Genomic DNA, 27,786 nt, shown 5'->3' on the forward strand with positions numbered 1-27,786 from the left:
GTTGCACCCTTTCCCTTGGTCTAATGTTTTTCCAGGTTGAAATGTCTCGCTTTGGCCAAACTCTGCTTCTCTCAGTCTCTGGCTAGCTAGCCAGGCTACTGTTTCTATATAGGACCAGGCTAGGAGAGTTAGCATGACTACTGTCTCTGTATAGGACCAGGCTAGGAGAGTTAGCATGACTACTGTTTCTGTATAGGACCAGGCTAGGAGAGTTAGCATGACTACTGTTTCTGTATAGGACCAGGCTAGGAGAGTTAGCATGACTACTGTCTCTGTATAGGACCAGGCTAGGAGAGTTAGCATGACTACTGTCTCTGTATAGGACCAGGCTAGGAGAGTTAGCATGACTACTGTCTCTGTATAGGACCAGGCTAGGAGAGTTAGCATGACTACTGTTTCTGTATAGGACCAGGCTAGGAGAGTTGCTGGTTGCTCACTGGAGGAAACTCGTTCTCATCATCCAGACAGACGGGACCAGCGGCAAACTCATGTTCTGGGATCACCTCTCCCTTCTTAGCCCCACCATCCTCAGAGTAACCTGGGGTGGAGAGGAGGAGAGGGGTTACAGGTAAAGTTATATACACACACACACAATATGTATCACACACACCCTTTCAGATACAACACACATCTCTCTTTCTCTCTGTCTTCCTCACTCTCTCACACACACACAATATGTATCTCTCTCTCTCTCTCTCTCTCACACACACACACACACACACACACACCCTTTCAGATACAACACAAATCTCTCTTTCTCTCTGTCTTCCTCACTCTCTCACACAATCGCTCTCTCACACACACACAATATTTATCTCACACACACACACCTGTGAGCGTGGTAGTGACTGGACCGGTGGCTGGTATGGCAACAGTGGCGGCGTATGATGGACATGCCTGGACGGGCACCGTGACCTCTGACCCTTCTGACTCCACCCCTTCCTCCTTGTCCTCATCCTCACCAAACAATCTGAGAGAGAGAGAGAGAAAATCAGCGAGAGAGCAGCAAGATTTGTGACCTGTTGCCCCAAGAAAAGGGCAACCAGTGAAGAACACACACCATTGTAAATACAACCCATATTTCTGTTTATTTATTTTCCCCTTTGTACTTTAACTATTTGAGCATCATTACACCACTCTATATAGACATGATGTCACATTTGAAATGTCTTTATTCTTTTGAAACTTGTGAGTGTAATATTTACTGCACATTTTTTATTGTTAATTTCGCTTTAGTTTATTATCTATTTCACTTGCTTTGGCAATGTAAACATATGTTTCCCCTAGCAATAAAGCATAAATACTAGGTCTGGTATTGAATAAGTTCCAGATGACATCATAAATACGGTTTTCAGGATGTCACTTTCAGCAGTTTGTTTGATTAGCAAAGCAGCTGTAAAGGCTTCTGACCTCGATTGACCTCTGACCTGAGATGACCTCTCACCTGTGTTTCTGAGCCAGGACGCACTCTCCTCCATCCTGAGGGTCGACGTTATAGACGAACAGCTGTCCGTCGGAGGAGGCCACCAGCAGACGAGGAAGCTTCTGGATCCTGACAGACAGACACACAGACACAGCCAGCCATGACACCCTCACACCCAGTGGAACAGGACATACAACACTATCATTTATGGCCATCACTCTAGGATCAGGTCAGGATGATCTACGATATAGTCTTTTAAACTGTGTAATTCAGTCTACTACTGTGTACTACTGTGTACTACAGTCTACTACTGTGTATTACTGTCTACTACTGTGTACTACAGTCTACTACTGTCTACTACTGTCTACTACTGTCTACTACTGTCTACTACTGTGTACTACTGTGTACTACTGTGTACTACTGTGTACTACAGTCTACTACTGTGTACTACTGTGTACTACTGTCTACTACAGTCTACTACTGTGTATTACTGTGTACTACAGTCTACTACTGTCTACTACTGTGTACTACTGTCTACTACTGTGTACTACTGTGTACTACTGTCTACTACTGTCTACTACTGTCTACTACTGTGTACTACTGTCTACTACTGTCTACTACTGTCTACTACTGTGTACTACTGTCTACTACTGTCTACCACTGTCTACTACTGTGTACTGCTGTCTACTACTGTCTACTACTGTCTACTACTGTCTACCACTGTCTACCACTGTCTACTACTGTGTACTACTGTCTACTACTGTGTATTACTGTGTACTACAGTCTACTACTGTCTACTACTGTGTACTACTGTGTACTACTGTGTATTACTGTCTACTACTGTCTACTACTGTGTACTACTGTGTATAACAAATAGACCAAAACCTACGGAGACAAAAAAAAAACACACCAACTCCCTATACAGTACACACACACCAATACACCCACAATCCCTAAACACAAAAATACACAGACAGGGAAACTCACGTGGCGAGGGTACAGACGTTCCTCTGCCCGGCCACTAGGAGGCGTACAGTGGCGAAGGCTCTTTCCTGACTCATCACGCCAGACACCTCAAACGGCAATCAAAGTTTACAGTCATACGATAGGATACAGCCTAGTGTATACAGTACAATGTCATGCTACTTACGAGATCTACTCTCAGTTCAGCAAGTAAACAAATATTTGAAATAGTATTGAGTTAGAAGAAGCATAGTATATATATAAACATGGAGGGAACAAGAGAGAAAAGGCCAATAAGACAAGACACCTGGGCTGGGAGGTAGCTGCTGGCTGCAGAGAACATCTTCCCTACGTAGGATCCCCAGGTAGGACACTCCTCCTCTCCACTACACAGGGAGAGACAGGGAGAGAGACAGGGAGATACACAGAGAGAGACAGGGAGAGAGACAGGGAGATACACAGAGAGAGACAGGGAGAGAGACAGGGAGATACACAGAGAGAGACAGGGAGAGAGACAGGGAGATACACAGAGAGAGACAGGGAGAGAGACAGGGAGATACACAGAGAGAGACAGGGAGAGAGACAGGGAGATACACAGAGAGAGACAGAGAGAAACACAGAGAGACACAGAGAGAGACAGGGAGATACACAGAGAGCGATAGGGAGATACACCGAGAGAGACAGAGAGATACACAGAGAGAGACAGTTAGAGAGACAGGGAGATACAGAGAGAGAGACAGGGAGATACACAGAGAGAGACAGGGAGATACACAGAGAGAGACAAGGAGATACACAGAGAGAGACAGAGAGATACACAGAGAGAGACAGTTAGAGAGACAGGGAGATACACAGAGAGAGACAGGGAGATACACAGAGAGAGACAGGGAGATACACAGAGAGAGACAGGGAGATACACAGAGAGAGACAGTTAGAGAGACAGGGAGATACACAGAGAGAGACAGAGAGATAGGGGGATAGAGAGAGAGAGAGGGGGGTAGAGAGAGAGTGGGGGGGTAGAGAGAGAGATAGGAGGGTAGAGAGAGAGTGGGGGGGTAGAGAGAGAGATAGGGGGGGTAGAGAGAGAGATAGGGGGGGTAGAGAGAGAGAGATAGGGGGGGGTAGAGAGAGAAATAGGGGGGGTAGAGAGAGAGATAGGGGGGTAGAGAGAGATAGGGGGTAGAGAGAGAGATAGGGGGTAGAGAGAGAGATGGGGGGGTAGAGAGAGAGAGATAGGGGGGTAGAGAGAGAGAGAGAGAGATAGGGGGGTAGAGAGAGAGTAGGGGGGTAGAGAGAGAGTGGGGGGGTAGAGAGATAGGGGGGTAGAGAGAGAGAGATAGGGGGGTAGAGAGAGAGAGAGAGAGTAGGGGGGTAGAGAGAGAGTAGGGGGGTAGAGAGAGAGTGGGGGGGTAGAGAGAGAGTGGGGGGGTAGAGAGAGAGTGGGGGGGTAGAGAGAGATAGGGGGTAGAGAGAGTGAGGGGGGTAGAGAGTGGGGGGTAGAGAGAGAGTGGGGGGGGGGGCAGAGAGAGAGTGAAGGGGTAGAGAGAGAGTGGGGGGGTAGAGAGAGGTGGGATAGAGAGAGAGAGTGGGGGGGTAGAGAGAGAAAGAGAGAGAGTGGGGGATAGAGAGAGATGTATGTAGGCTTGCCAGGTTGTGGATGACTCCTTCTATGTGTGTGTGTGTGTGTGTACCTGGGTCCGTGCTGTTCTAGTTTGAAGATGTGTACGGTCTCAGTGTTGCTGGAGGCACAGAGGAACTGGGCGTCAGGACTGAAGGACAGGGAACTGATATTGACGTACCTGCAGAGACACACACACACACACACACACACACACACACACAGGAAGTTATTATAAGTCTCTTCTACACTCATACTGTTGGTAAAAACTTAATTACACAAATGACGTTATCTAGCTATGAAAGAAGCATTTAACATTTCAGCTGGCCATTCCTTTGCTTTGCCTGCTCTATCACACACTGAGAGATGTGTCATTATAAACCTGTCTTCAGTCTGTCATAATGAGAGATGTGTCATTATAAACCTGTCTTCAGTCTGTCATAATGAGAGATGTGTCATTATAAACCTGTCTTCAGTCTGTCATAATGAGAGATGTGTCATTATAAACCTGTCTTCAGTCTGTCATAATGAGAGATGTGTCATTATAAACCTGTCTTCAGTCTGTCATAATGAGAGATGTGTCATTATAAACCTGTCTTCAGTCTGTCATAATGATGTCATAATGAGAGATGTGTCATTATAAACCTGTCTTCAGTCTGTCATAATGATGTCATAATGAGAGATGTGTCATTATAAACCTGTCTTCAGTCTGTCATAATGGGAGATGTGTCATTATAAACCTGTCTTCAGTCTGTCATAATGGGAGATGTGTCATTATAAACCTGTCTTCAATCTGTCATAATGAGAGATGTGTCATTATAAACCTGTCTTCAGTCTGTTTTAATGTTGTCATAATGAGAGATGTGTCATTATAAACCTGTCTTCAGTCTGTTCTAATGATGTCATAATGAGAGATGTGTCATTATAAACCTGTCTTCAGTCTGTTCTAATGATGTCATAATGAGAGATGTGTCATTATAAACCTGTCTTCCGTGTGTTCTAATGATGTCATAATGAGAGATGTGTCATTATAAACCTGTCTTCAGTCTGTTCTAATGATGTCATAATGAGAGATGTGTCATTATAAACCTGTCTTCAGTCTGTTCTAATGATGTCATAATGAGAGATGTGTCATTATAAACCTGTCTTCAGTGTGTTCTAATGATGTCATAATGAGAGTCTACTACTCTACATTCCAGACATATACAGACCCATGCTTGTCTCCCCAATCTGGAGGTTACATCTATGGGTAGTGTTGTCAGTGTTAATTATAGTGCTGTTTGAGGTCAACATCTTTGAAGATATTTTCACCCTCAGGTGGGTGTTATCATCAGTGTAAATGAAACCTGCTTTTACAGCTGACCAAGAGTAGATGTAACTATTTGACCATCAATCCGTAGAACTGAAAAAAAGTATTTCCTTGTTTACCACAGCAAAATCTACTGTGGCAATTTACCCTACGTGTTTAATAAATGGACAACGCTGGGCCAATAACGACCTACCCCCGGCCAAACCCGGACAAAGCTGGGCCAATAACGACCTACCCCAGGCCAAACCCGGCCAGCGCTGGGCCAATAACGACCTACCCCAGGCCAAACCCGCACAACGCTGGGCCAATAACAACCTACCCCCGGCCAAACCCGGACAAAGCTGGGCCAATAACAACCTACCCCCGGCCAAACCCGCACAACGCTGGGCCAATAACAACCTACCCCCGGCCAAACCCGCACAACGCTGGGCCAATAACAACCTACCCCCGGCCAAACCCGGACAAAGCTGGGCCAATAACGACCTACCCCGGCCAAACCCGGACAACGCTGGGCCAATAACGACCTACCCCAGGCCAAACCCGGACAACGCTGGGCCAATAACGACCTACCCTCGGCCGAACCAGGACAACGCTGGGCCAATAATGACCTACCCCAGGCCAAACCCGCACAATGCTGGGCCTATAATGACCTACCCCAGGCCAAACCCGGACAACGCTGGGCCTATAACGACCTACCCCAGGCCAAACCCGCACGACGCTGGGCCAATAACGACCTACCCCAGGCCAAACCCGGACAACGCTGGGCCAATAACGACCTACCCCAGGCCAAACCTGGACAACGCTGGGCCAATAACGACCTACCCCAGGCCAAACTCGCACAATGCTGGGCCTATAACGAACTACCCCAGGCCAAACCCGCACAACGCTGGGCCAATAACAACCTACCCCCGGCCAAACCCGGACAAAGCTGGGCCAATAACGACCTACCCCAGGCCAAACCCGGACAACGCTGGGCCAATAACGACCTACCCCAGGCCAAACCCGGACAACACTGGGCCAATAACGACCTACCCCAGGCCAAACCCGCACAACGCTGGGCCAATAACGACCTACCCCAGGCCAAACCCGGACAACGCTGGGCCAATAACGACCTACCCCAGGCCAAACCCGGACAACGCTGGGCCTATAACGACCTACCCCAGGCCAAACCCGGACAACGCTGGGCCAATAACGACCTACCCCTGGCCAAACCCGGACAACGCTGGGCCAATAACGACCTACCCCAGGCCAAACCCGGACAACGCTGGGCCAATAACGACCTACCCCTGGCCAAACCTGGACAACGCTGGGCCAATAACGACCTACCCCCGGCCAAACCTGGACAACGCTGGGCCAAGAACGACCTACCCCCAGCCAAACCCGGACAACGCTGTGCCAATTGTGCGTCGCCCTATGGGACTCCCAATCACGGTCGGATGTGAGCCTGGATTCGAACCAGGCTATTCCATTGGGGGCGGGAACAGAGAAATGTGCAGCCGTCTGGTATCAGCATGAGATCCAGCTAAATCACTGGGTTATTCTAGTGGGTTTTTACATTGCTTGTTCATTAGGTGTGTTTAATGTGTTCTGTTAGTCCTGTTCATTAGGTGTGTTTAATGTGTTCTGTTAGTCCTGTTCATTAGGTGTGTTTAATGTGTTCTGTTAGTCCTGTTCATTAGGTGTGTTTAATGTGTTCTGTTAGTCCTGTTCATTAGGTGTGTTTAATGTGTTCTGTTAGTCCTGTTCATTAGGTGTGTTTAATGTGTTCTGTTAGTCCTGTTCATTAGGTGTGTTTAATGTGTTCTGTTAGTCCTGTTCATTAGGTGTGTTTAATGTGTTCTGTTAGTCCTGTTCATTAGGTGTGTTTAATGTGTTCTGTTAGTCCTGTTCATTAGGTGTGTTTAATGTGTTCTGTTAGTCCCGTTCATTAGGTGTGTTTAATGCGTTCTGTTAGTCCTGTTCATTAGGTGTGTTTAATGTGTTCTGTTAGTCCTGTTCATTAGGTGTGTTTAATGTGTTCTGTTAGTCCCGTTTATTAGGTGTGTTTAATGTGTTCTGTTAGTCCTGTTCATTAGGTGTGTTTAATGTGTTCTGTTAGTCCCGTTCATTAGGTGTGTTTAATGTGTTCTGTTAGTCCTGTTCATTAGGTGTGTTTAATGTGTTCTGTTAGTCCTGTTCATTAGGTGTGTTTAATGTGTTCTGTTAGTCCTGTTCATTAGGTGTGTTTAATGTGTTCTGTTAGTCCTGTTCATTAGGTGTGTTTAATGTGTTCTGTTAGTCCTGTTCATTAGGTGTGTTTAATGCGTTCTGTTAGTCCTGTTCATTAGGTGTGTTTAATGTGTTCTGTTAGTCCTGTTCATTAGGTGTGTTTAATGTGTTCTGTTAGTCCTGTTCATTAGGTGTGTTTAATGTGTTCTGTTAGTCCTGTTCATTAGGTGTGTTTAATGTGTTCTGTTAGTCCTGTTCATTAGGTGTGTTTAATGTGTTCTGTTAGTCCCGTTCATTAGGTGTGTTTAATGTGTTCTGTTAGTCCTGTTCATTAGGTGTGTTTAATGTGTTCTGTTAGTCCTGTTCATTAGGTGTGTTTAATGTATTCTGTTAGTCCTGTTCATTAGGTGTGTTTAATGTGTTCTGTTAGTCCTGTTCATTAGGTGTGTTTAATGTGTTCTGTTAGTCCCGTTCATTAGGTGTGTTTAATGTGTTCTGTTAGTCCCGTTCATTAGGTGTGTTTAATGTGTTCTGTTAGTCCTGTTCATTAGGTGTGTTTAATGTGTTCTGTTAGTCCTGTTCATTAGGTGTGTTTAATGTGTTCTGTTAGTCCTGTTCATTAGGTGTGTTTAATGTGTTCTGTTAGTCCTGTTCATTAGGTGTGTTTAATGTGTTCTGTTAGTCCTGTTCATTAGGTGTGTTTAATGCGTTCTGTTAGTCCTGTTCATTAGGTGTGTTTAATGTGTTCTGTTAGTCCTGTTCATTAGGTGTGTTTAATGTGTTCTGTTAGTCCTGTTCATTAGGTGTGTTTAATGTGTTCTGTTAGTCCCGTTCATTAGGTGTGTTTAATGTGTTCTGTTAGTCCTGTTCATTAGGTGTGTTTAATGTGTTCTGTTAGTCCTGTTCATTAGGTGTGTGTTCTGTTAGTCCTGTTCATTAGGTGTGTTTAATGTGTTCTGTTAGTCCTGTTCATTAGGTGTGTTTAATGTGTTCTGTTAGTCCTGTTCATTAGGTGTGTTTAATGTGTTCTGTTAGTCCTGTTCATTAGGTGTGTTTAATGTGTTCTGTTAGTCCTGTTCATTAGGTGTGTTTAATGTGTTCTGTTAGTCCTGTTCATTAGGTGTGCTTAATGTGTTCTGTTAGTCCCGTTCATTAGGTGTGTTTAATGCGTTCTGTTAGTCCTGTTCATTAGGTGTGTTTAATGTGTTCTGTTAGTCCTGTTCATTAGGTGTGTTTAATGTGTTCTGTTAGTCCCGTTCATTAGGTGTGTTTAATGTGTTCTGTTAGTCCTGTTCATTAGGTGTGTTTAATGTGTTCTGTTAGTCCTGTTCATTAGGTGTGTTTAATGCGTTCTGTTAGTCCTGTTCATTAGGTGTGTTTAATGTGTTCTGTTAGTCCTGTTCATTAGGTGTGTTTAATGTGTTCTGTTAGTCCTGTTCATTAGGTGTGTTTAATGTGTTCTGTTAGTCCTGTTCATTAGGTGTGTTTAATGTGTTCTGTTAGTCCTGTTCATTAGGTGTGTTTAATGTGTTCTGTTAGTCCTGTTCATTACAGTAGATGTAGACCCTGTTGTGTAGTAAAATGTGTTTATACAGTTTATGTTCTATTGTGTGAACTCTGACCTCTTCATCCCTCTGCGGAACTCAAACATACGCTGTCCCTCTGGGATGGAGAACACACGGATTACAGTACCCTGGAGGGAGAGAGAGGGGGGGGGGGAGAGAGAGAGATATGAAGAAGGGAGTAAGAAAGAGAGTCAGTCCCTCACAGTCAGGACTGTCTAACTAGAGGGAGGAAGAGAGTCAGTCCCTCACAGTCAGGACTGTCTAACTAGAGGGAGGAAGAGAGTCAGTCCCTCACAGTCAGGACTGTCTAACTAGAGGGAGGAAGAGAGTCAGTCCCTCACAGTCAGGACTGTCTAACTAGAGGGAGGAAGAGAGTCAGTCCCTCACAGACAGGACTGTCTAACTAGAGGGAGAAAGAGAGTCAGTCCCTCAGTCAGGACTGTCTAACTAGAGGGAGAAAGAGAGTCAGTCCCTCACAGTCAGGACTGTCTAACTAGAGGGAGAAAGAGAGTCAGTCCCTCACAGTCAGGACTGTCTAACTAGAGGGAGAAAGAGAGTCCCTCACAGTCAGGACTGTCTAACTAGAGGGAGGAAGAGAGTCAGTCCCTCACAGTCAGGACTGTCTAACTAGAGGGAGGAATAGAGTCAGTCCCTCAGTCAGGACTGTCTAACTAGAGGGAGAAAGAGAGTCAGTCCCTCACAGTCAGGACTGTCTAACTAGAGGGAGGAAGAGAGTCAGTGCCTCACAGTCAGGACTGTCTAACTAGAGGGAGAAAGAGAGTCAGTCCCTCAGTCAGAACTGTCTAACTAGAGGGAGGAAGAGAGTCCCTCGCAGTCAGGACTGTCTAACTAGAGGGAGGAAGAGAGTCCCTCACAGTCAGGACTGTCTAACTAGAGGGAAGAAGAGAGTCAGTCCCTCACAGTCAGGACTGTCTAACTAGAGGGAGGAAGAGAGTCAGTCCCTCAGTCAGGACTGTCTAACTAGAGGGAGAAAGAGAGTCAGTCCCTCAGTCAGAACTGTCTAACTAGAGGGAGGAAGAGAGTCCCTCGCAGTCAGGACTGTCTAACTAGAGGGAGGAAGAGAGTCCCTCACAGTCAGGACTGTCTAACTAGAGGGAGGAAGAGAGTCAGTCCCTCACAGTCAGGACTGTCTAACTAGAGGGAGGAAGAGAGTCAGTCCCTCACAGTCAGGACTGTCTAACTAGTGGGAGGAAGAGAGTCAGTCCCTCACAGTCAGGACTGTCTAACTAGAGGGAGGAAGAGAGTCCCTCACAGTCAGGACTGTCTAACTAGAGGGAGGAAGAGAGTCAGTCCCTCACAGTCAGGACTGTCTAACTAGAGGGAGGAAGAGAGTCCCTCACAGTCAGGACTGTCTAACTAGAGGGAGAAAGAGAGTCAGTCCCTCACAGTCAGGACTGTCTAACTAGAGGGAGGAAGAGAGTCAGTCCCTCACAGTCAGAACTGTCTAAATATAGGGAGAAAGAGAGTCAGTCCCTTACAGTCAGGACTGTCTAACTAGAGGGAGGAAGAGAGTCCCTCACAGTCAGGACTGTCCAGCTACACTGTAGTTATCTTGATTTTATTATTATAGTGTCATGCCTCTTCAGGATGCCCCGCCCACTGTGTGTTGTAGCATCTACTACTAGTCAAGTACTGAATGTTTTGGACATGGCCAGGGCCTAACTGCAATATCCAGGCATGTTGTCAAAAAGCAGCGCTGGCCTCCCGTCACTAGGGGCAGCTGTCCTGGTAGTGCTTACCCTCTCCGAGGCGCTGGCCTCCCGTCACTAGGGGCAGCTGTCCTGGTAGTGCTTACCCTCTCCGAGGCGCTGGCCTCCCGTCACTAGGGGCAGCTGTCCTGGTAGTGCTTACCCTCTCCGAGGCGCTGGCCTCCCGTCACTAGGGGCAGCTGTCCTGGTAGTGCTTACCCTCTCTGAGGCGCTGGCCAGCTTGGTGCCTGACGAGTTAAAGGTGAGAGCAGCCAGGGGACTGTCATGGGCCGGGATCATTGTGACAGTGCTCTGAGAGACAGAGAGAGAGAGGATGAGAGAGAGACAGAGAGAATGAGAGAGAGAGAGAGGGGGGGATGAGAGAGAGAGAATGAGAGAGAGAGAATGAGAGAGAGAGAGAGAGAGAGTGAGAGAGAGAATGAGAGAGAGAGGATGAGAGAGAGAGAGGATGAGAGAGAGAGAGGATGAGAGAGAGAGAGAGGATGAGAGAGAGAGAGAGAGAGGATGAGAGAGAGAGAGAGGATGAGAGAGAGAGAGAGAGGATGAGAGAGAGAGAGAGAGGATGAGAGAGAGAGAGAGAGAGAGGATGAGAGAGAGAGAGAGAATGATTGACTGCTTTACATGGGACTGCAACACAATTATACCACTGAGTCATAAAACACAAACATGGTGAAACTGCCATATATAACTGACTGCAATGTCTGAACATCACTACAAACATCACTTCAATGTAGCAGAGAGCACAGTATAATAGCAGTACAATAGTAGTACAGTATAGTAGTACAGTCGTATAGTTGTAGTACAGTAGTATCGTAGTACAGTAGTAGTACAGTAGTATGGTAGTACAGTTTTGTAGTAGTATAGTAGTACAGTAGTAGTACAGTAGTACATTCGTTTTGTAGTAGTACAGTAGTACAGTAGTAGTACTGTAGTACAGTAGTAGTAGAGTAGTACAGTAGTAGTACAGTAGTATAGTAGTAGTACAGTGGTACAGTAGCAGTAGTGTAGTATAGTAGTATAGTAGTAGTACAGTAGTAGTACATTAGCATAGTAGTTGTACCGTAGTGTAGTATAGTAGCAGTACAGTAGTACAGTAGTATAGTAGTAGTACAGTAATATAGTAGTGCAGTAGTAGAGTAGTACAGTAGTAGTACAGTAGAATAGTAGTAGTACAGTGGTACAGTAGTAGTACTGTAGTTTTGTAGTATAGTAGCAGTGCAGTAGTATAGTATTAATACAGTAGCAGTACAGTAGTATAGTAGCAGCGCAGTAGTATAGTAGTAGTACAGTAGTATAGTAGTAATACAGTAGCAGTACAGCAGTACAGTAGTAGTACAGTAGTATAGTAGTACAGCAGCAGTACAGTAGCAGTACAGTAGTAGTATAGTAGTATAGTAGTTGTACCGTAGTATAGTAGTACAGTAGCAGTACAGTAGTATAGTAGTAGTACAGCAGCAGTACAGCAGTATAGTAGTACAGTAGCAGTATAGTAGTATAGTAGTACAGTAGCAGTATAGTAGTCATACAGTAGTATAGCAGTACAGTAGTATAGTAGTTGTACAGTAGTACAGTAGTACAGTAGCAGTATAGTAGTTGCGCAGTAGTATAGTAGTACAGTAGTAGTACAGTAGTATAGTAGCAGTATAGTAGTTGTACAGTAGTACAGTAGTATAGTAGTTGTACAGTAGTATGGTAGTATAGTAGTTGTACAGTTGTACAGCAGTATAGTAGTTGTACTGTAGTATAGTAGTACAGTAGCAGTACAGTAGTATAGTAGTAGTACAGCAGCAGTACAGCGGTATAGTAGTACAGTAGCAGTATAGTAGTACAGTAGCAGTATAGTAGTCGTACAGTAGTATAGTAGTACAGTAGTATAGTAGTTGTACAGTAGTACAGTAGTACAGCAGTACAGTAGCAGTATAGTAGTTGCGCAGTAGTATAGTAGTAGTACAGTAGTATAGTAGTAGTACAGCAGCAATACAGCAGTATAGTAGTACAGTAGCAGTATAGTAGTACAGTAGCAGTATAGTAGTTGTACAGTAGTACAGTAGTATAGTAGTTGCACAGTAGTACAGTAGTACAGTAGTACAGTAGTAGTACAGTGGTACAGTAGCAGTAGAGTAGTATAGTAGTATAGTGGTAGAGTAGTATAGTAGTTGTACAGTAGTACAGTAGCAGTACAGTAGTTGCACAGTAGTATAGTAGTACAGTAGTAGTATAGTAGTTGCACAGTAGTATAGTAGTACAGTAGTAGTACAGTAGCAGCAGAGTAGTATAGTAGCAGTACAGTAGTACAGTATAGTAGTATAGTAGCAGTAGAGTAGTATAGTATTAGTACAGTAGTATAGTAGTTGTACAGTAGCAGAGTAGTATAGTAGTAGTACAGCAGCAGTGCAGTAGTACAGTAGTAGTATAGTAGTAGTACATTAGTAGCACAGTAGTATAGTAGTAGTAGAGTAGTATAGTATTAGTACAGTAGTATAGTAGTTGTACAGTAGCAGAGTAGTATAGTAGTAGTACAGTATAGTAGTATAGTAGCAGTACAGCAGTACAGTATAGTAGCAGTAGAGTAGTATAGTATTAGTACAGTAGTATAGTAGTTGTACAGTAGCAGAGTAGTATAGTAGTAGTACAGTAGTAGTACAGCAGCAGTGCAGTAGTACAGTAGTAGTATAGTAGTAGTACATTAGTAGTACGGTAGTATAGTAGTAGTACAGCAGCAGTACAGTAGTACAGTAGTAGTATAGTAGTTGTGCAGTAGTATAGTAGTAGTACAGTCGTAGTATAGTAGTAGTAGTACAGTAGTAGTACAGTAGTACAGTAGTAGTACAGTAGTATAGTAGTAGTACAGTAGTACAGTAGTAGTACAGTAGTAGTACAGTAGTAGTACAGTAGTACAGTAGTATAGTAGTAGTACAGTAGTAGCAGGCCTTACCAGGTTGTTGGCATCGTAAACTATGATCTCTCCGATGGTGGAGCTGCCTGGGTAGGCCAGGTACGAGTTGGAATGGTTGATGGACAGAGCACACAGACCTGAACAGAACCACCATGTTCATTTCAGTCCACAGAAAGACAGCTTCTGCTTTTACCCATCAGAAACCCACAGGGCAGCACTGGTTTAGGAAACACTGTTCTGTACACTGTGTTTACCTGAGGGGTTGGAGGGCGTGTTGAGAAGGGTCTTCAGCAGCTTCATGTCTTTGATGTTGTGGATGTACACTGACTCCTCCAGACACACCACCAGTCTCTACAGGGGGAGGGAGGGAGAGGGAGAGAGGGAGGGAGGGGGAGAGAGAGAGGGGGAGAGAGGGGGGAGAGAGGGAGAAGGAGAGGGAGAGGGGGAGAGAGAGAGAGAGAGGGAGGGAGGGAAAGAGAGGGGGAGAGAGGGGGAGAGGGAGAGAGGGGGAGGGAGAGAGAGAGAGAGAGAGAGAGAGGGATAGAGGGAGAGGGAGAGGGAGAGAGAGGGGGAGAGAGGGAGAGAGGGGGAGGGAGAGAGAGAGAGAGAGAGAGAGAGAGGGATAGAGGGAGAGGGAGAGGGAGAGAGAGGGGGAGAGAGGGAGAGAGAGGGAGAGAGAGGGGGAGAGAGGGAGAGAGAGAGAGGGATAGAGAGAGAGAGAGAGAGTGAGAGGGATAGAGGGAGAGGGAGAGGGAGAGGGAGAGAGAGAGGGAGAGAGGGAGAGAGAGGGGGAGAGAGGGAGAGGGATAGAGAGAGGGGGAGAGAGAGGGGGAGAGAGAGATAGGGAGAGGGATAGAGGGAGAGAGAGAGAGAGGGGGAGAGAGAGAGGGAGAGGGATAGAGAGAGAGGGGGAGAGAGATGGGGTGAGAGATGGGGGAGAGAGAGAGAGAGAGAGAGAGAGAGAGAGAGAGAGGGATAGAGGGGGAGGGAGAGGGGTAGAGAGAGGGGGAGAGAGAGATGGGGGGAGAGAGAGGGAGAGAGAGAGAGAGAGGGATAGAGGGAGAGGGATAGAGGGAGAGAGAGAGAGGGATAGAGGGAGAGGGATAGAGGGAGAGGGATAGAGGGAGAGAGAGAGAGAGAGGGAGAGGGATAGAGGGAGAGGTGACTGTTAGTATGTGAATTGCGCTGATCATTTCCTGGCAGGTTATCCTATGTCAACATGCCCTAACAAAAAGTGTTCAAAATCAATAGCTGCTGACAACAACGTCTCTACGTGGTCTCTATATGTATGTCTCTGTTGTTACTGTAGTTACCTGTCTGTTGAGTCTGACAGAGAGGATGTTGTTACTGTAGTTACCTGTCTGTTGAGCCTGACAGAGAGGATGTTGTTACTGTAGTTACCTGTCTGTTGAGTCTGACAGAGAGGATGTTGTTACTGTAGTTACCTGTCTGTTGAGCCTGACAGAGAGGATGTTGTTACTGTAGTTCTGTTACCTGTCTGTTGAGTCTGACAGAGAGGATGTTGTTACTGTAGTTCTGTTACCTGTCTGTTGAGCCTGACAGAGAGGATGTTGTTACTGTAGTTACCTGTCTGTTGAGTCTGACAGAGAGGATGTTGTTACTGTAGTTCTGTTACCTGTCTGTTGAGTCTGACAGAGAGGATGTTGTTACTGTAGTTACCTGTCTGTTGAGTCTGACAGAGAGGATGTTGTTACTGTAGTTCTGTTACCTGTCTGACAGAGAGGATGTTGTTACTGTAGTTCTGTTACCTGTCTGTTGAGCCTGACAGAGAGGATGTTGTTACTGTAGTTCTGTTACCTGTCTGTTGAGCCTGACATAGAGGATGTTGTTACTGTAGTTCTGTTACCTGTCTGTTGAGCCTGACAGAGAGGATGTTGTTACTGTAGTTACCTGTCTGTTGAGCCTGACAGAGAGGATGTTGTTACTGTAGTTCTGTTACCTGTCTGTTGAGCCTGACAGAGAGGATGTTGTTACTGTAGTTCTGTTACCTGTCTGTTGAGTCTGACAGAGAGGATGTTGTTACTGTAGTTCTGTTACCTGTCTGTTGAGCCTGACAGAGAGGATGTTGTTACTGTAGTTACCTGTCTGTTGAGTCTGACAGAGAGGATGTTGTTACTGTAGTTCTGTTACCTGTCTGTTGAGTCTGACAGAGAGGATGTTGTTACTGTAGTTACCTGTCTGTTGAGTCTGACAGAGAGGATGTTGTTACTGTAGTTCTGTTACCTGTCTGACAGAGAGGATGTTGTTACTGTAGTTCTGTTACCTGTCTGTTGAGTCTGACAGAGAGGATGTTGTTACTGTAGTTCTGTTACCTGTCTGTTGAGCCTGACATAGAGGATGTTGTTACTGTAGTTCTGTTACCTGTATGTTGAGCCTGACAGAGAGGATGTTGTTACTGTAGTTCTGTTACCTGTCTGTTGAGTCTGACAGAGAGGATGTTGTTACTGTAGTTACCTGTCTGTTGAGTCTGACAGAGAGGATGTTGTTACTGTAGTTCTGTTACCTGTCTGTTGAGTCTGACAGAGAGGATGTTGTTACTGTAGTTACCTGTCTGTTGAGTCTGACAGAGAGGATGTTGTTACTGTAGTTCTGTTACCTGTCTGTTGAGTCTGACAGAGAGGATGTTGTTACTGTAGTTACCTGTCTGTTGAGTCTGACAGAGAGGATGTTGTTACTGTAGTTACCTGTCTGTTGAGTCTGACAGAGAGGATGTTGTTACTGTAGTTACCTGTCTGTTGAGTCTGACAGAGAGGATGTTGTTACTGTAGTTACCTGTCTGTTGAGTCTGACAGAGAGGATGTTGTTACTGTAGTTCTGTTACCTGTCTGTTGAGCCTGACAGAGAGGATGTTGTTACTGTAGTTACCTGTCTGTTGAGTCTGACAGAGAGGATGTTGTTACTGTAGTTACCTGTCTGTTGAGTCTGACAGAGAGGATGTTGTTACTGTAGCTGTAGTTGCAGATCTCCGTTCCCTTCTTGAAGTGGTAGACGTTCATCCGTCTGGGGATGGAGAGACTGACCACCACCACCAGACTGCTGGAGAACAACCGCTCCACGATGTACACGTCTGGGGTCTCTGATGGGGAAGAGCAGGGGAACACAGGGGTAAGCATGGTATGGACATGAGTGTCCTGGGGGCCTGAGGTAGCCTGGTATTAGTGTCCTGGGGGGGCTGAGGTAACCTGGTATTAGTGTCCTGGGGGGGCTGAGGTAGCCTGGTATTAGTGTCCTGGGGGGCTGAGGTAACCTGGTCATAGTGTTTCCTGGGGGCCTGAGGTAGCCTGGTATTAGTGTCCTGGGGGGCTGAGGTAGCCTGGTATTAGTGTCCTGGGGGGCTGAGGTATTCTGGTATTAATGTCCTGGGGGGCTGAGGTAACCTGGTCTTAGTGTTTCCTGGGGGCCTGAGGTAGCCTGGTATTAGTGTCCTGGGGGGGGCTGAGGTATTCTGGTATTAGTGTCCTGGGGGGCTGAGGTAGCCTGGTATTAGTGTCCTGGGGGGGCTGAGGTATTCTGGTATTAGTGTCCTGGGGGTGGCTGAGGTATTCTGGTATTCGTGTCCTGGGGGGGCTGAGGTAGCCTGGTATTAGTGTCCTGGGGGGCTGAGGTAATCTGGTATTAGTGTCCTAGGAGGCTGAGGTAGCCTGGTATTAGTGTCCTAGGGGGCTGAGGTAGCCAGGTATTAGTGTCCTGGGGGAGGCTGAGGTAGCCTGGTATTAGTGTCCTGGGGGGCTGAGGTATTCTGGTATTAGTGTCCTGGGGGGGGCTGAGGTAGCCTGGTATTAGTGTCCTAGGGGGCTGAGGTAGCCTGGTATTAGTGTCCTGGGGGGCTGAGGTAACCTGGTATTAGTGTCCTGGGGGGGCTGAGGTAGCCTGGTATTAGTGTCCTGGGGGGGGCTGAGGTAGCCTGGTATTAGTATCCTGGGGGGGCTGAGGTAGCCTGGTATTAGTGTCCTGGGGGGGCTGAGGTATTCTGGTATAGTGTCCTGGGGGGGGCTGAGGTAGCCTGGTGTTAGTGTCCTGACATGGTTGGTTTCTATCTCCACACCACTGTGTCTGCCAGTAATAATGAAGAGAACAGTAAATCACCAGAGACTGCTGGCTAGTGAAGTTATCCATCTACTATTGTCTGTCAACCAGTTATCAGTCTACACACAGTGTCTGCGACCCAAATTACACCCTATTTACTTTTGACTGGGAGCCACAGGGCTTTATGTATTTGGAACACAGCCAGTGATTCACTACAAGGAAGTAGACTAACAGAGAACCCTTACCCATCATTGGAAGAGGACTGCCAAGTAATTTCCCTGTAACTGACACTAATGTTCAGAGAGAGGCTGGACAACACAACTAGAATGAGATCCTCTGTATGGACTGAACAATTCTACAGCTTGGCAGAGCAGAGTCCTGTATGAGTCAGAGTCCTGTATGAGTCGGAGTCCTGTATGAGTCAGAGTCCTGTATGAGTCAGACGCCTGTATGAGTCAGACGCCTGTATGAGTCAGACGCCTGTATGAGTCAGACGCCTGTATGAGTCAGAGTCCTGTATGAGTCAGAGTCCTGTATGAGTCAGACGCCTGTATGAGTCAGACGCCTGTATGAGTCAGACGCCTGTATGAGTCAGAGTCCTGTATGAGTCAGAGTCGGGGTCTAGGGGAAGGGTCTAGGGGTGTGTTTGGGACGGGGTCTAAGGGAAGGGTCTAGGGGTGTGTTTAGGACAGGGTCTAGGGGTGTGTTTAGGACAGGGTCTAGGGGTGTGTTTAGGACGGGGTCTAGGGGAAGGGTCTAGGGGTGTGTTTAGGACAGGACTATACTAACCGCTCTCGTAGATGCAGTCCAGTTTGTCCACTGAGGTCACAGAGAACAGCTTATAGCCTGTCTTGGTTCCCACTGCCAATGACCTGGGAACACAACAACAACAACAACAACACATACAGAGGTTGATAAACACATATAGAATATTACAAGTCAAAGTGACTAATGTGTGACTAGTTTCTTCATGCACACCAGAGTATTTACACACACACACACACACACACACACACACACACACACACACACACACACACAGAGGTAGATCATTATTAAAAAACACATTGAATATGTTAGGGTAAAAACAAGCCAATGAAGTGTAACTCATCTCATGCACACCAGACTTTGCTCTCCATGGTTTTATAGACACTGTTTATTTGGGGGATTCCAGAACAATAAACAGTTACTTTTTGTTTTTCAAGTTTGGTGCAAGGACTTTTGATAAAAAGGGACAAAAACATGGAATTGGAAAGTTGCAAGTGTGACTCTTTCCTCGTGTGTAAATGCTGTGTTGCCATTCTGGACAGGAGGGAACTTCCCCCAAACTTCATGACTGAAATATCATTTTCAGTTAAACATGATATTGCCTATGGAGTGCTGATGTGATTGAACTTGCTCAGTTATCATTTTGCATAGCCAGTCCGAATGCAAAGAGTCTCTCTCTCTCTCTCTCTCTCTCTCTCTCTCTCTCTCTCTCTCTCTCTCTCTCTCTCTCTCTCTCTCTCTCTCTCTCTCTCTCTCTCTCTCTCTCTCTCTCTCTCTCTCTCTCTCTCTCTCTCTCTCTCTCTCTCTCTCTCTCTCTCTCTCTCTCTCTCTCTCTCTCTCTCTCTCTCTCTCTCTCTCTCTCTCTCTCGCTCTCTCATATTTCTGAGAGAACTGATAAAACTGCCCACACAAACACAGGAAACCGAGTAACACATGTCTAACAGACACATCCTACCTGATATTAACACAGGTCTAACAGACACATCCTACCTGATAGTAACACAGTTCTAACAGTCACATCCTACCTGATAGTAACACAGGTCTAACAGTCACATCCTACCTGATAGTAACACAGGTCTAAACAGACACATCCTACCTGATAGTAACACAGATCTAACAGACACATCCTACCTGATAGTAACACATGTCTAACAGACACATCCTACCTGATATTAACACAGGTCTAACAGACACATCCTACCTGATAGTAACACAGATCTAACAGACACATCCTACCTGATAGTAACACATGTCTAACAGACACATCCTACCTGATATTAACACAGGTCTAACAGTCACATCCTACCTGATAGTAACACAGGTCTAACAGTCACATCCTACCTGATAGTAACACAGGTCTAAACAGACACATCCTACCTGATAGTAACACAGGTCTAACAGTCACATCCTACCTGATAGTAACACAGGTCTAAACAGACACATCCTACCTGATAGTAACACAGGTCTAACAGTCACATCCTACCTGATAGTAACACAGGTCTAACAGTCACATCCTACCTGATAGTAACACAGGTCTAACAGTCACATCCTACCTGATAGTAACACAGGTCTAAACAGACACATCCTACCTGATAGTAACACAGGTCTAACAGTCACATCCTACCTGATAGTAACACAGGTCTAAACAGACACATCCTACCTGATAGTAACACAGGTCTAACAGTCACATCCTACCTGATAGTAACACAGGTCTAACAGTCACATCCTACCTGATAGTAACACAGGTCTAAACAGACACATCCTACCTGATAGTAACACAGGTCTAACAGTCACATCCTACCTGATAGTAACACAGGTCTAACAGTCACATCCTACCTGATAGTAACACAGGTCTAACAGTCACATCCTACCTGATAGTAACACAGGTCTAACAGTCACATCCTACCTGATAGTAACACAGGTCTAACAGTCACATCCTACCTGATATTAACACAGGTCTAACAGTCACATCCTACCTGATAGTAACACAGGTCTAACAGTCACATCCTACCTGATAGTAACACAGGTCTAACAGACACATCCTACCTGATAGTAACACAGGTCTAACAGTCACATCCTACCTGATATTAACACAGGTCTAACAGTCACATCCTACCTGATAGTAACACAGGTCTAACAGTCACATCCTACCTGATAGTAACACAGGTCTAAACAGACACATACTACCTGATAGTAACACATGTCTAACAGACACATCCTACCTGATAGTAACACAGGTCTAACAGTCACATCCTACCTGATAGTAACACAGGTCTAACATACACATCCTACCTGATAGTAACACAGGTCTAACAGTCACATCCTACCTGATATTAACACAGGTCTAACAGTCACATCCTACCTGATAGTAACACAGGTCTAACAGTCACATCCTACCTGATAGTAACACAGGTCTAACAGTCACATCCTACCTGATAGTAACACAGGTCTAAACAGATACATCCTACCTGATAGTAACACAGGTCTAACAGTCACATCCTACCTGATAGTAACACAGGTCTAACAGTCACATCCTACCTGATAGTAACACAGGTCTAACAGTCACATCCTACCTGATAGTAACACAGGTCTAACAGTCACATCCTACCTGATAGTAACACAGGTCTAACAGTCACATCCTACCTGATATTAACACAGGTCTAACAGTCACATCCTACCTGATAGTAACACAGGTCTAACAGTCACATCCTACCTGATAGTAACACAGGTCTAACAGACACATCCTACCTGATAGTAACACATGTCTAACAGACACATCCTACCTGATATTAACACAGGTCTAACAGTCACATCCTACCTGATAGTAACACAGGTCTAACAGTCACATCCTACCTGATAGTAACACAGGTCTAACAGTCACATCCTACCTGATAGTAACACAGGTCTAACAGTCACATCCTACCTGATATTAACACAGGTCTAACAGTCACATCCTACCTGATAGTAACACAGGTCTAACAGTCACATCCTACCTGATAGTAACACAGATCTAACAGACACATCCTACCTGATATTAACACAGGTCTAAACAGTCACATCCTACCTGATAGTAACACAGGTCTAAACAGACACATCCTACCTGATAGTAACACAGGTCTAACAGTCACATCCTACCTGATAGTAACACAGGTCTAACAGTCACATCCTACCTGATAGTAACACAGGTTTAACAGTCATCTGTACCTTGGTTAAGTGTTCCTGTGGTTACAGACGCGACACAAACAGTACACACACAGTCCTGAGATCAGTGAATGCTGTTCCACCACTGAGAATGTCTGTTCTCAGAGAATGTTCACGGTTCTATCCAAGGGATTACATGATATGATGTCTATGGTTCTGTCCCAGGGATTACATGATATCATGTCTATGGTTCTGTCCCAGGGATTACATGATATGATGTCTATGGTTCTGTCCCAGGGATTACATGATATGATGTATATGGTTCTGTCCCAGGGATTACATGATATAATGTCTATGGTTCTGTCCCAGGGATTACATGATATGACGTCTATGGTTCTGTCCCAGGGATTACATGATATGATGTCTATGGTTCTGTCCCAGGGATTACATGATATGATGTCTATGGTTCTGTCCCAGGGATTACATGATATGATGTCTATGGTTCTGTCCCAGGGATTACATGATATGATGTCTATGGTTCTGTCCCAGGGATTACATGATATGATGTCTATGGTTCTGTCCCAGGGATTACATGATATGATGTCTATGGTTCTGTCCCAGGGATTACATGATATGATGTCTATGGTTCTGTCCCAGGGATTACATGATATGATGTCTATGGTTCTGTCCCAGGGATTACATGATATGATGTCTATGGTTCTGTCCCAGGGATTACATGATATGATGTCTATGGTTCTGTCCCAGGGATTACATGATATCATGTCTATGGTTCTGTCCCAGGGATTACATGATATGATGTCTATGGTTCTGTCCCAGGGATTACATGATATGATGTCTATGGTTCTGTCCCAGGGATTACATGATGTGATGTCTATGGTTCTGTCCCAGGGATTACATGATATGATGTCTATGGTTCTGTCCCAGGGATTACATGATATGATGTCTATGGTTCTGTCCCAGGGATTCTGTGATGTGAAACACTTTTGTTTGTTTATTGACTAAACCATTGAGTATTGAGTGTTGAGTAAACCATTGAGTATTGAGTAAACCATTGAGTATTGAGTAAACCATTGAGTATTGACTAAACCATTGAGTATTGAGTATTGAGTAAACCATTGAGTATTGAGTAAACCATTGAGTATTGAGTAAACCATTGAGTATTGACTAAACCATTGAGTATTGAGTATTGAGTAAACCATTGAGTATTGAGTAAACCATTGAGTATTGAGTAAACCATTGAGTACTGAGTAAACCATTGAGTACTGAGTATTGAGTAAACCATTGAGTATTGAGTAAACCATTGAGTATTGAGTAAACCATTGAGTATTGAGTAAACCATTGAGTACTGAGTAAACCATTGATGACTGAGTATTGAGTAAACCATTGAGTATTGAGTAAACCATTGAGCATTGAGTAAACCATTGAGTATTGAGTGTTGAGTAAACCATTGAGTATTGAGCAAACCATTGAGTATTGAGTAAACCATTGAGTATTGACTAAACCATTGAGTAAACCATTGAGTATTGAGTGTTGAGTAAACCATTGAGTATTGAGTAAACCATTGAGTATTGAGTAAACCATTGAGCATTGAGTAAACCATTGAGTAAACCATTGAGTAAACCATTGAGTATTGAGTATTGAGTAAACCATTGAGTATTGAGTAAACCATTGAGTACTGAGTAAACCATTGAGTACTGAGTAAACCATTGAGTATTGAGTAAACCATTGAGTATTGACTAAACCATTGAGTATTGAGTATTGAGTAAACCATTGAGTACTGAGTATTGAGTAAACCATTGAGTATTGTGTAAACCATTGAGTATTGAGTAAACCATTGAGTTGAACTGGTAAAAACAGAAAGGAGGCTAGTATGCAAAACAGTCATCTAGCTAGGGTGTGTTTAGGGGCACGTCCCAATTGGCACCCTAAATAGTGCACTACTTTTTGACCAGGGCCCATAGGTTAGTGCACTATATAGGGAATAGGGTGCCATTGGAGTGTTTATAAAGTTCACTGAGTTGTTCCAGTGGACAGTTTCTAAAAGCCACTACTCTGTTCCCTTGGATGGGGCTGTCTGCTGTACATGTCTGGTCCTGCTCTGGAAACGGGAACAAACCTGCAATCATCATCACTGAAAGAAAGAAAGAGTGTTTGACCCCACACACAACCAGATTCCACAGTAAGCTCTCACTCTTCACGGGTACGCATTGTTCCTGACTTTGTTTAAAATTGATATTTGTTCATCTTTTTTTCCGGAACTTTCTTCGTTTTTTTGTTGTTGTTTTGAATGCTGTTTTTATTGTGAGATCTCTGGTGGATCAGATCCCCACTGTATTACGTAGGCCTATGGGGTTAAAAAATGATCAGATCAGATCAGATCCCCACTGTAGGCTATGTAGTACGTAGGCCTATGGGGTTAAAAAATGATCAGATCAGATCCCCACTGTAGGCTATGTAGTACGTAGGCCTATGGGGTTAAAAAATGATCAGATCAGATCCCCACTGTAGGCTATGTATTACGTAGGCCTATGGGGTTAAAAAATGATCAGATCAGATCCCCACTGTAGGCTATGTAGTACGTAGGCCTATGGGGTTAAAAAATGATCAGATCAGATCCCCACTGTAGGCTATGTAGTACGTAGGCCTATGGGGTTAAAAAATGATCAGATCAGATCCCCACTGTAGGCTATGTAGTACGTAGGCCTATGGGGTTAAAAAATGATCAGATCAGATCCCCACTGTAGGCTATGTATTACGTAGGCCTATGGGGTTAAAAAATGATCAGATCAGATCCCCACTGTAGGCTATGTAGTACGTAGGCCTATGGGGTTAAAAAATGATCAGATCAGATCCCCACTGTAGGCTATGTAGTACGTAGGCCTATGGGGTTAAAAAATGATCAGATCAGATCCCCACTGTAGGCTATGTAGTACGTAGGCCTATGGGGTTAAAAAATGATCAGATCAGATCCCCACTGTAGGCTATGTAGTACGTAGGCCTATGGGGTTAAAAAATGATCAGATCAGATCCCCACTGTAGGCTATGTAGTACGTAGGCCTATGGGGTTAAAAAATGATCAGATCAGATCCCCACTGTAGGCTATGTAGTACGTAGGCCTATGGTTTAATAATATATTGCCCATCGCATCTTGAAAGAAAACGTAGCCTAAAGTTGCACCGGAAAAATGAAATGAACTGTGTGTTGTTGAAGTAATTGTATGTTCAGATCCAAACCCCAACACCCCAACACAACAGGTCTACTCTGTTCAGATCCAAACCCCAACACCCCAACACAACAGGTCTACTCTGTTCAGATCCAAACCCCAACACCCCAACACAACAGGTCTACTCTGTTCAGATCCAAACCCCAACACCCCAACACAACAGGTCTACTCTGTTCAGATCCAAACCCCAACACCCCAACACAACAGGTCTACTCTGTTCAGATCCAAACCCCAACACCCCAACACAACAGGTCTACTCTGTTCAGATCCAAACCCCAACACCCCAACACAACAGGTCTACTCTGTTCAGATCCAAACCCCAACACCCCAACACAACAGGTCTACTCTGTTCAGATCCAAACCCCAACACCACAGAACAACAGGTCTACTCTGTTCAGATCCAAACCCCAACACCACAGAACAACAGGTCTACTATGTTCAGATCCAAACCCCAACACCCCAACACAACAGGTCTACTCTGTTCAGATCCAAACCCCAACACCACAGAACAACAGGTCTACTCTGTTCAGATCCAAACCCCAACACCACAGAACAACAGGTCTACTATGTTCAGATCCAAACCCCAACACCACAGAACAACAGGTCTACTCTGTTCTATGTTCAGATCCAAACCCCAACACCACAGAACAACAGGTCTACTCTGTTCAGATCCAAACCCCAACACCACAGAACAACAGGTCTACTCTGTTCAGATCCAAACCCCAACACCCCAACACAACAGGTCTACTCTGTTCTATGTTCAGATCCAAACCCCAACACCACAGAACAACAGGTCTACTCTGTTCAGATCCAAACCCCAACACCACAGAACAACAGGTCTACTCTGTTCAGATCCAAACCCCAACACCACAGAACAACAGGTCTACTCTGTTCAGATCCAAACCCCAACACCACAGAACAACAGGTCTACTATGTTTAGATCCAAACCCCAACACCACAGAACAACAGGTCTACTCTGTTCAGATCCAAACCCCAACACCACAGAACAACAGGTCTACTCTGTTCAGATCCAAACCCCAACACCACAGAACAACAGGTCTACTCTGTTCAGATCCAAACCCCAACACCACAGAACAACAGGTCTACTCTGTTCAGATCCAAACCCCAACACCACAGGTCTACTCTGTTCTATGTTCAGATCCAAACCCCAACACCACAGAACAACAGGTCTACTCTGTTCAGATCCAAACCCCAACACCACAGAACAACAGGTCTACTCTGTTCAGATCCAAACCCCAACACCACAGAACAACAGGTCTACTCTGTTCAGATCCAAACCCCAACACCACAGAACAACAGGTCTACTCTGTTCTATGTTCAGATCCAAACCCCAACACCACAGAACAACAGGTCTACTCTGTTGTATGTTCAGATCCAAACCCCAACACCACAGAACAACAGGTCTACTCTGTTCTATGTTCAGATCCAAACCCCAACACCCCAACACAACAGGTCTACTCTGTTCTATGTTCAGATCCAAACCCCAACACAACAGGTCTACTCTGTTCTGCATTCCTTTATGAAGTAAACACTCTCCTGCTCAAGGTTTTTTACCAGAACTACTAATACTGTCCCTATTCTCTACATACAGTAGGGCTCTATAGGCCCTGGTCCAAACTAGTGCAGAGAATAGGATGCCATTTGGGATACATTTCTGTTCATGAAAAGTAGTTGAGCGTGGCGATTCAAGCATTCTCAGTCAGTGCTTACATTAGTCAAAGGAATTTTGTTCAGAGGACTGTGAACTGCCCTCTCTGATCATCACATGGAAATTCTGTAGCCGCTATGTAGAATTCTATAACATCTATGGGCTATTTAATTAGGATTTTTAGGACCTCACAATGAAAGGGAAATATTTTTTAGATTGCATCACCATGATATCATACTGAAAGGTGTATTTATCTATAACTTATTTTACAGGAAATGACAAGGACATTTGCTGAGAGAGCATTCTGTTGTAGGCAACCAACCCAACAGGCAGCGGGTTCGGAGGCGCTTACGTGGAGTCTTGGTTGAAAGAGGCGCAGCCAAGCCCCGTCAGCTCCGTCCCCGGCCCGGCTCCCGGTTCACCCGGTCCGCTAGGACCGTCTGCTCCCTCTCCCGTCTCCATCCCGATTCCCAGCGACCTCTTTCCCTCCCTCCGCCCTGGATCGGAGGCCTGGGATCGGCTTTGCCTCTTGGCACGATAGCGTCGGATTGAGGATCCAGCTGAGAAGAAATCTCGATCGCCTTTTTAACAATAAACCGATCTAATCATAGGCCTGAGTGTTTTGAACTCCTTATATCCGGTGTTTTTAGAATCCAAATCTGAGTTCCATAAATGTTCTTATTTAGTACAGAAGAGATCAGACACTCTGGAGAAAGAAGAAGGGAAAAAAACGAAGCAAAACAAGAACAGCTGACAGCTTGTTGCGTCACTCGGATTTCCCGTCCCAGTTGGCTGAAAGCGAAATTCAATGTTGTCGTCGGCTCGATTCTGATTGGTCAGGTGCATAGAGAATGATAGAGGCCTGTAGTGGCCAAAATCTATTTTAGCATGGGCAGCGCCAGAGGGGAAGATGCGAAGCAAAAGGTTTTACTCCGCCCAAAATCTGTCCACGAAAATAAGCCCAACTTTGAAAAAACGACTTCATATTGGAGTTGTGCCTGTTTTCCAGAGATAGATAGAAGACTCAGATAGAGGACTCATCGTGGAAATAACCCGTTTTAGCATGGACATTGCCATTGAGGGCTTCCACCACTTAAAGTAGTCAACTGGGTGGGGGTTCCTATGAGTTGGGAGCAATCAGTCAATGAAGAAAAATGTAAATTACTACTTTAAAATGGAGATAGCCTCAATGGTGCTGCCCATGCTGT

At 45.1% G+C, this 27,786-nt stretch overlaps 1 protein-coding gene across 1 annotated transcript in view; it reads right to left on the reverse strand.

Annotated features, from left to right (window-relative positions):
• The window catches only part of wipi1 (WD repeat domain, phosphoinositide interacting 1), a 32,444-nt gene extending 5,028 nt beyond the window's left edge, over positions 1 to 27,416 (reverse strand). Inside the window, exons 1-13 of the mRNA XM_036942034.2 lie at positions 26,931 to 27,416; positions 18,546 to 18,628; positions 16,640 to 16,806; positions 13,964 to 14,060; positions 13,749 to 13,846; positions 11,012 to 11,104; positions 9,141 to 9,211; positions 4,075 to 4,182; positions 2,694 to 2,772; positions 2,411 to 2,496; positions 1,445 to 1,552; positions 831 to 970; positions 438 to 538 (exon numbers count right to left, since the gene is read on the reverse strand). Coding sequence (XP_036797929.1) covers positions 438 to 538; positions 831 to 970; positions 1,445 to 1,552; positions 2,411 to 2,496; positions 2,694 to 2,772; positions 4,075 to 4,182; positions 9,141 to 9,211; positions 11,012 to 11,104; positions 13,749 to 13,846; positions 13,964 to 14,060; positions 16,640 to 16,806; positions 18,546 to 18,628; positions 26,931 to 27,040 — 1,341 coding nt within the window. The 5' untranslated portion in view covers positions 27,041 to 27,416. The remainder of the gene's footprint in view (positions 1 to 437; positions 539 to 830; positions 971 to 1,444; positions 1,553 to 2,410; positions 2,497 to 2,693; positions 2,773 to 4,074; positions 4,183 to 9,140; positions 9,212 to 11,011; positions 11,105 to 13,748; positions 13,847 to 13,963; positions 14,061 to 16,639; positions 16,807 to 18,545; positions 18,629 to 26,930) is intronic.
• Between the last annotated feature and the right edge of the window lie 370 nt (positions 27,417 to 27,786).

This window comes from Oncorhynchus mykiss, chromosome 13 (assembly GCF_057628025.1).
Source record: "Oncorhynchus mykiss isolate SJ-2025 chromosome 13, ASM5762802v1, whole genome shotgun sequence".
In the NCBI taxonomy this organism is placed as follows: domain Eukaryota; kingdom Metazoa; phylum Chordata; class Actinopteri; order Salmoniformes; family Salmonidae; genus Oncorhynchus; species Oncorhynchus mykiss.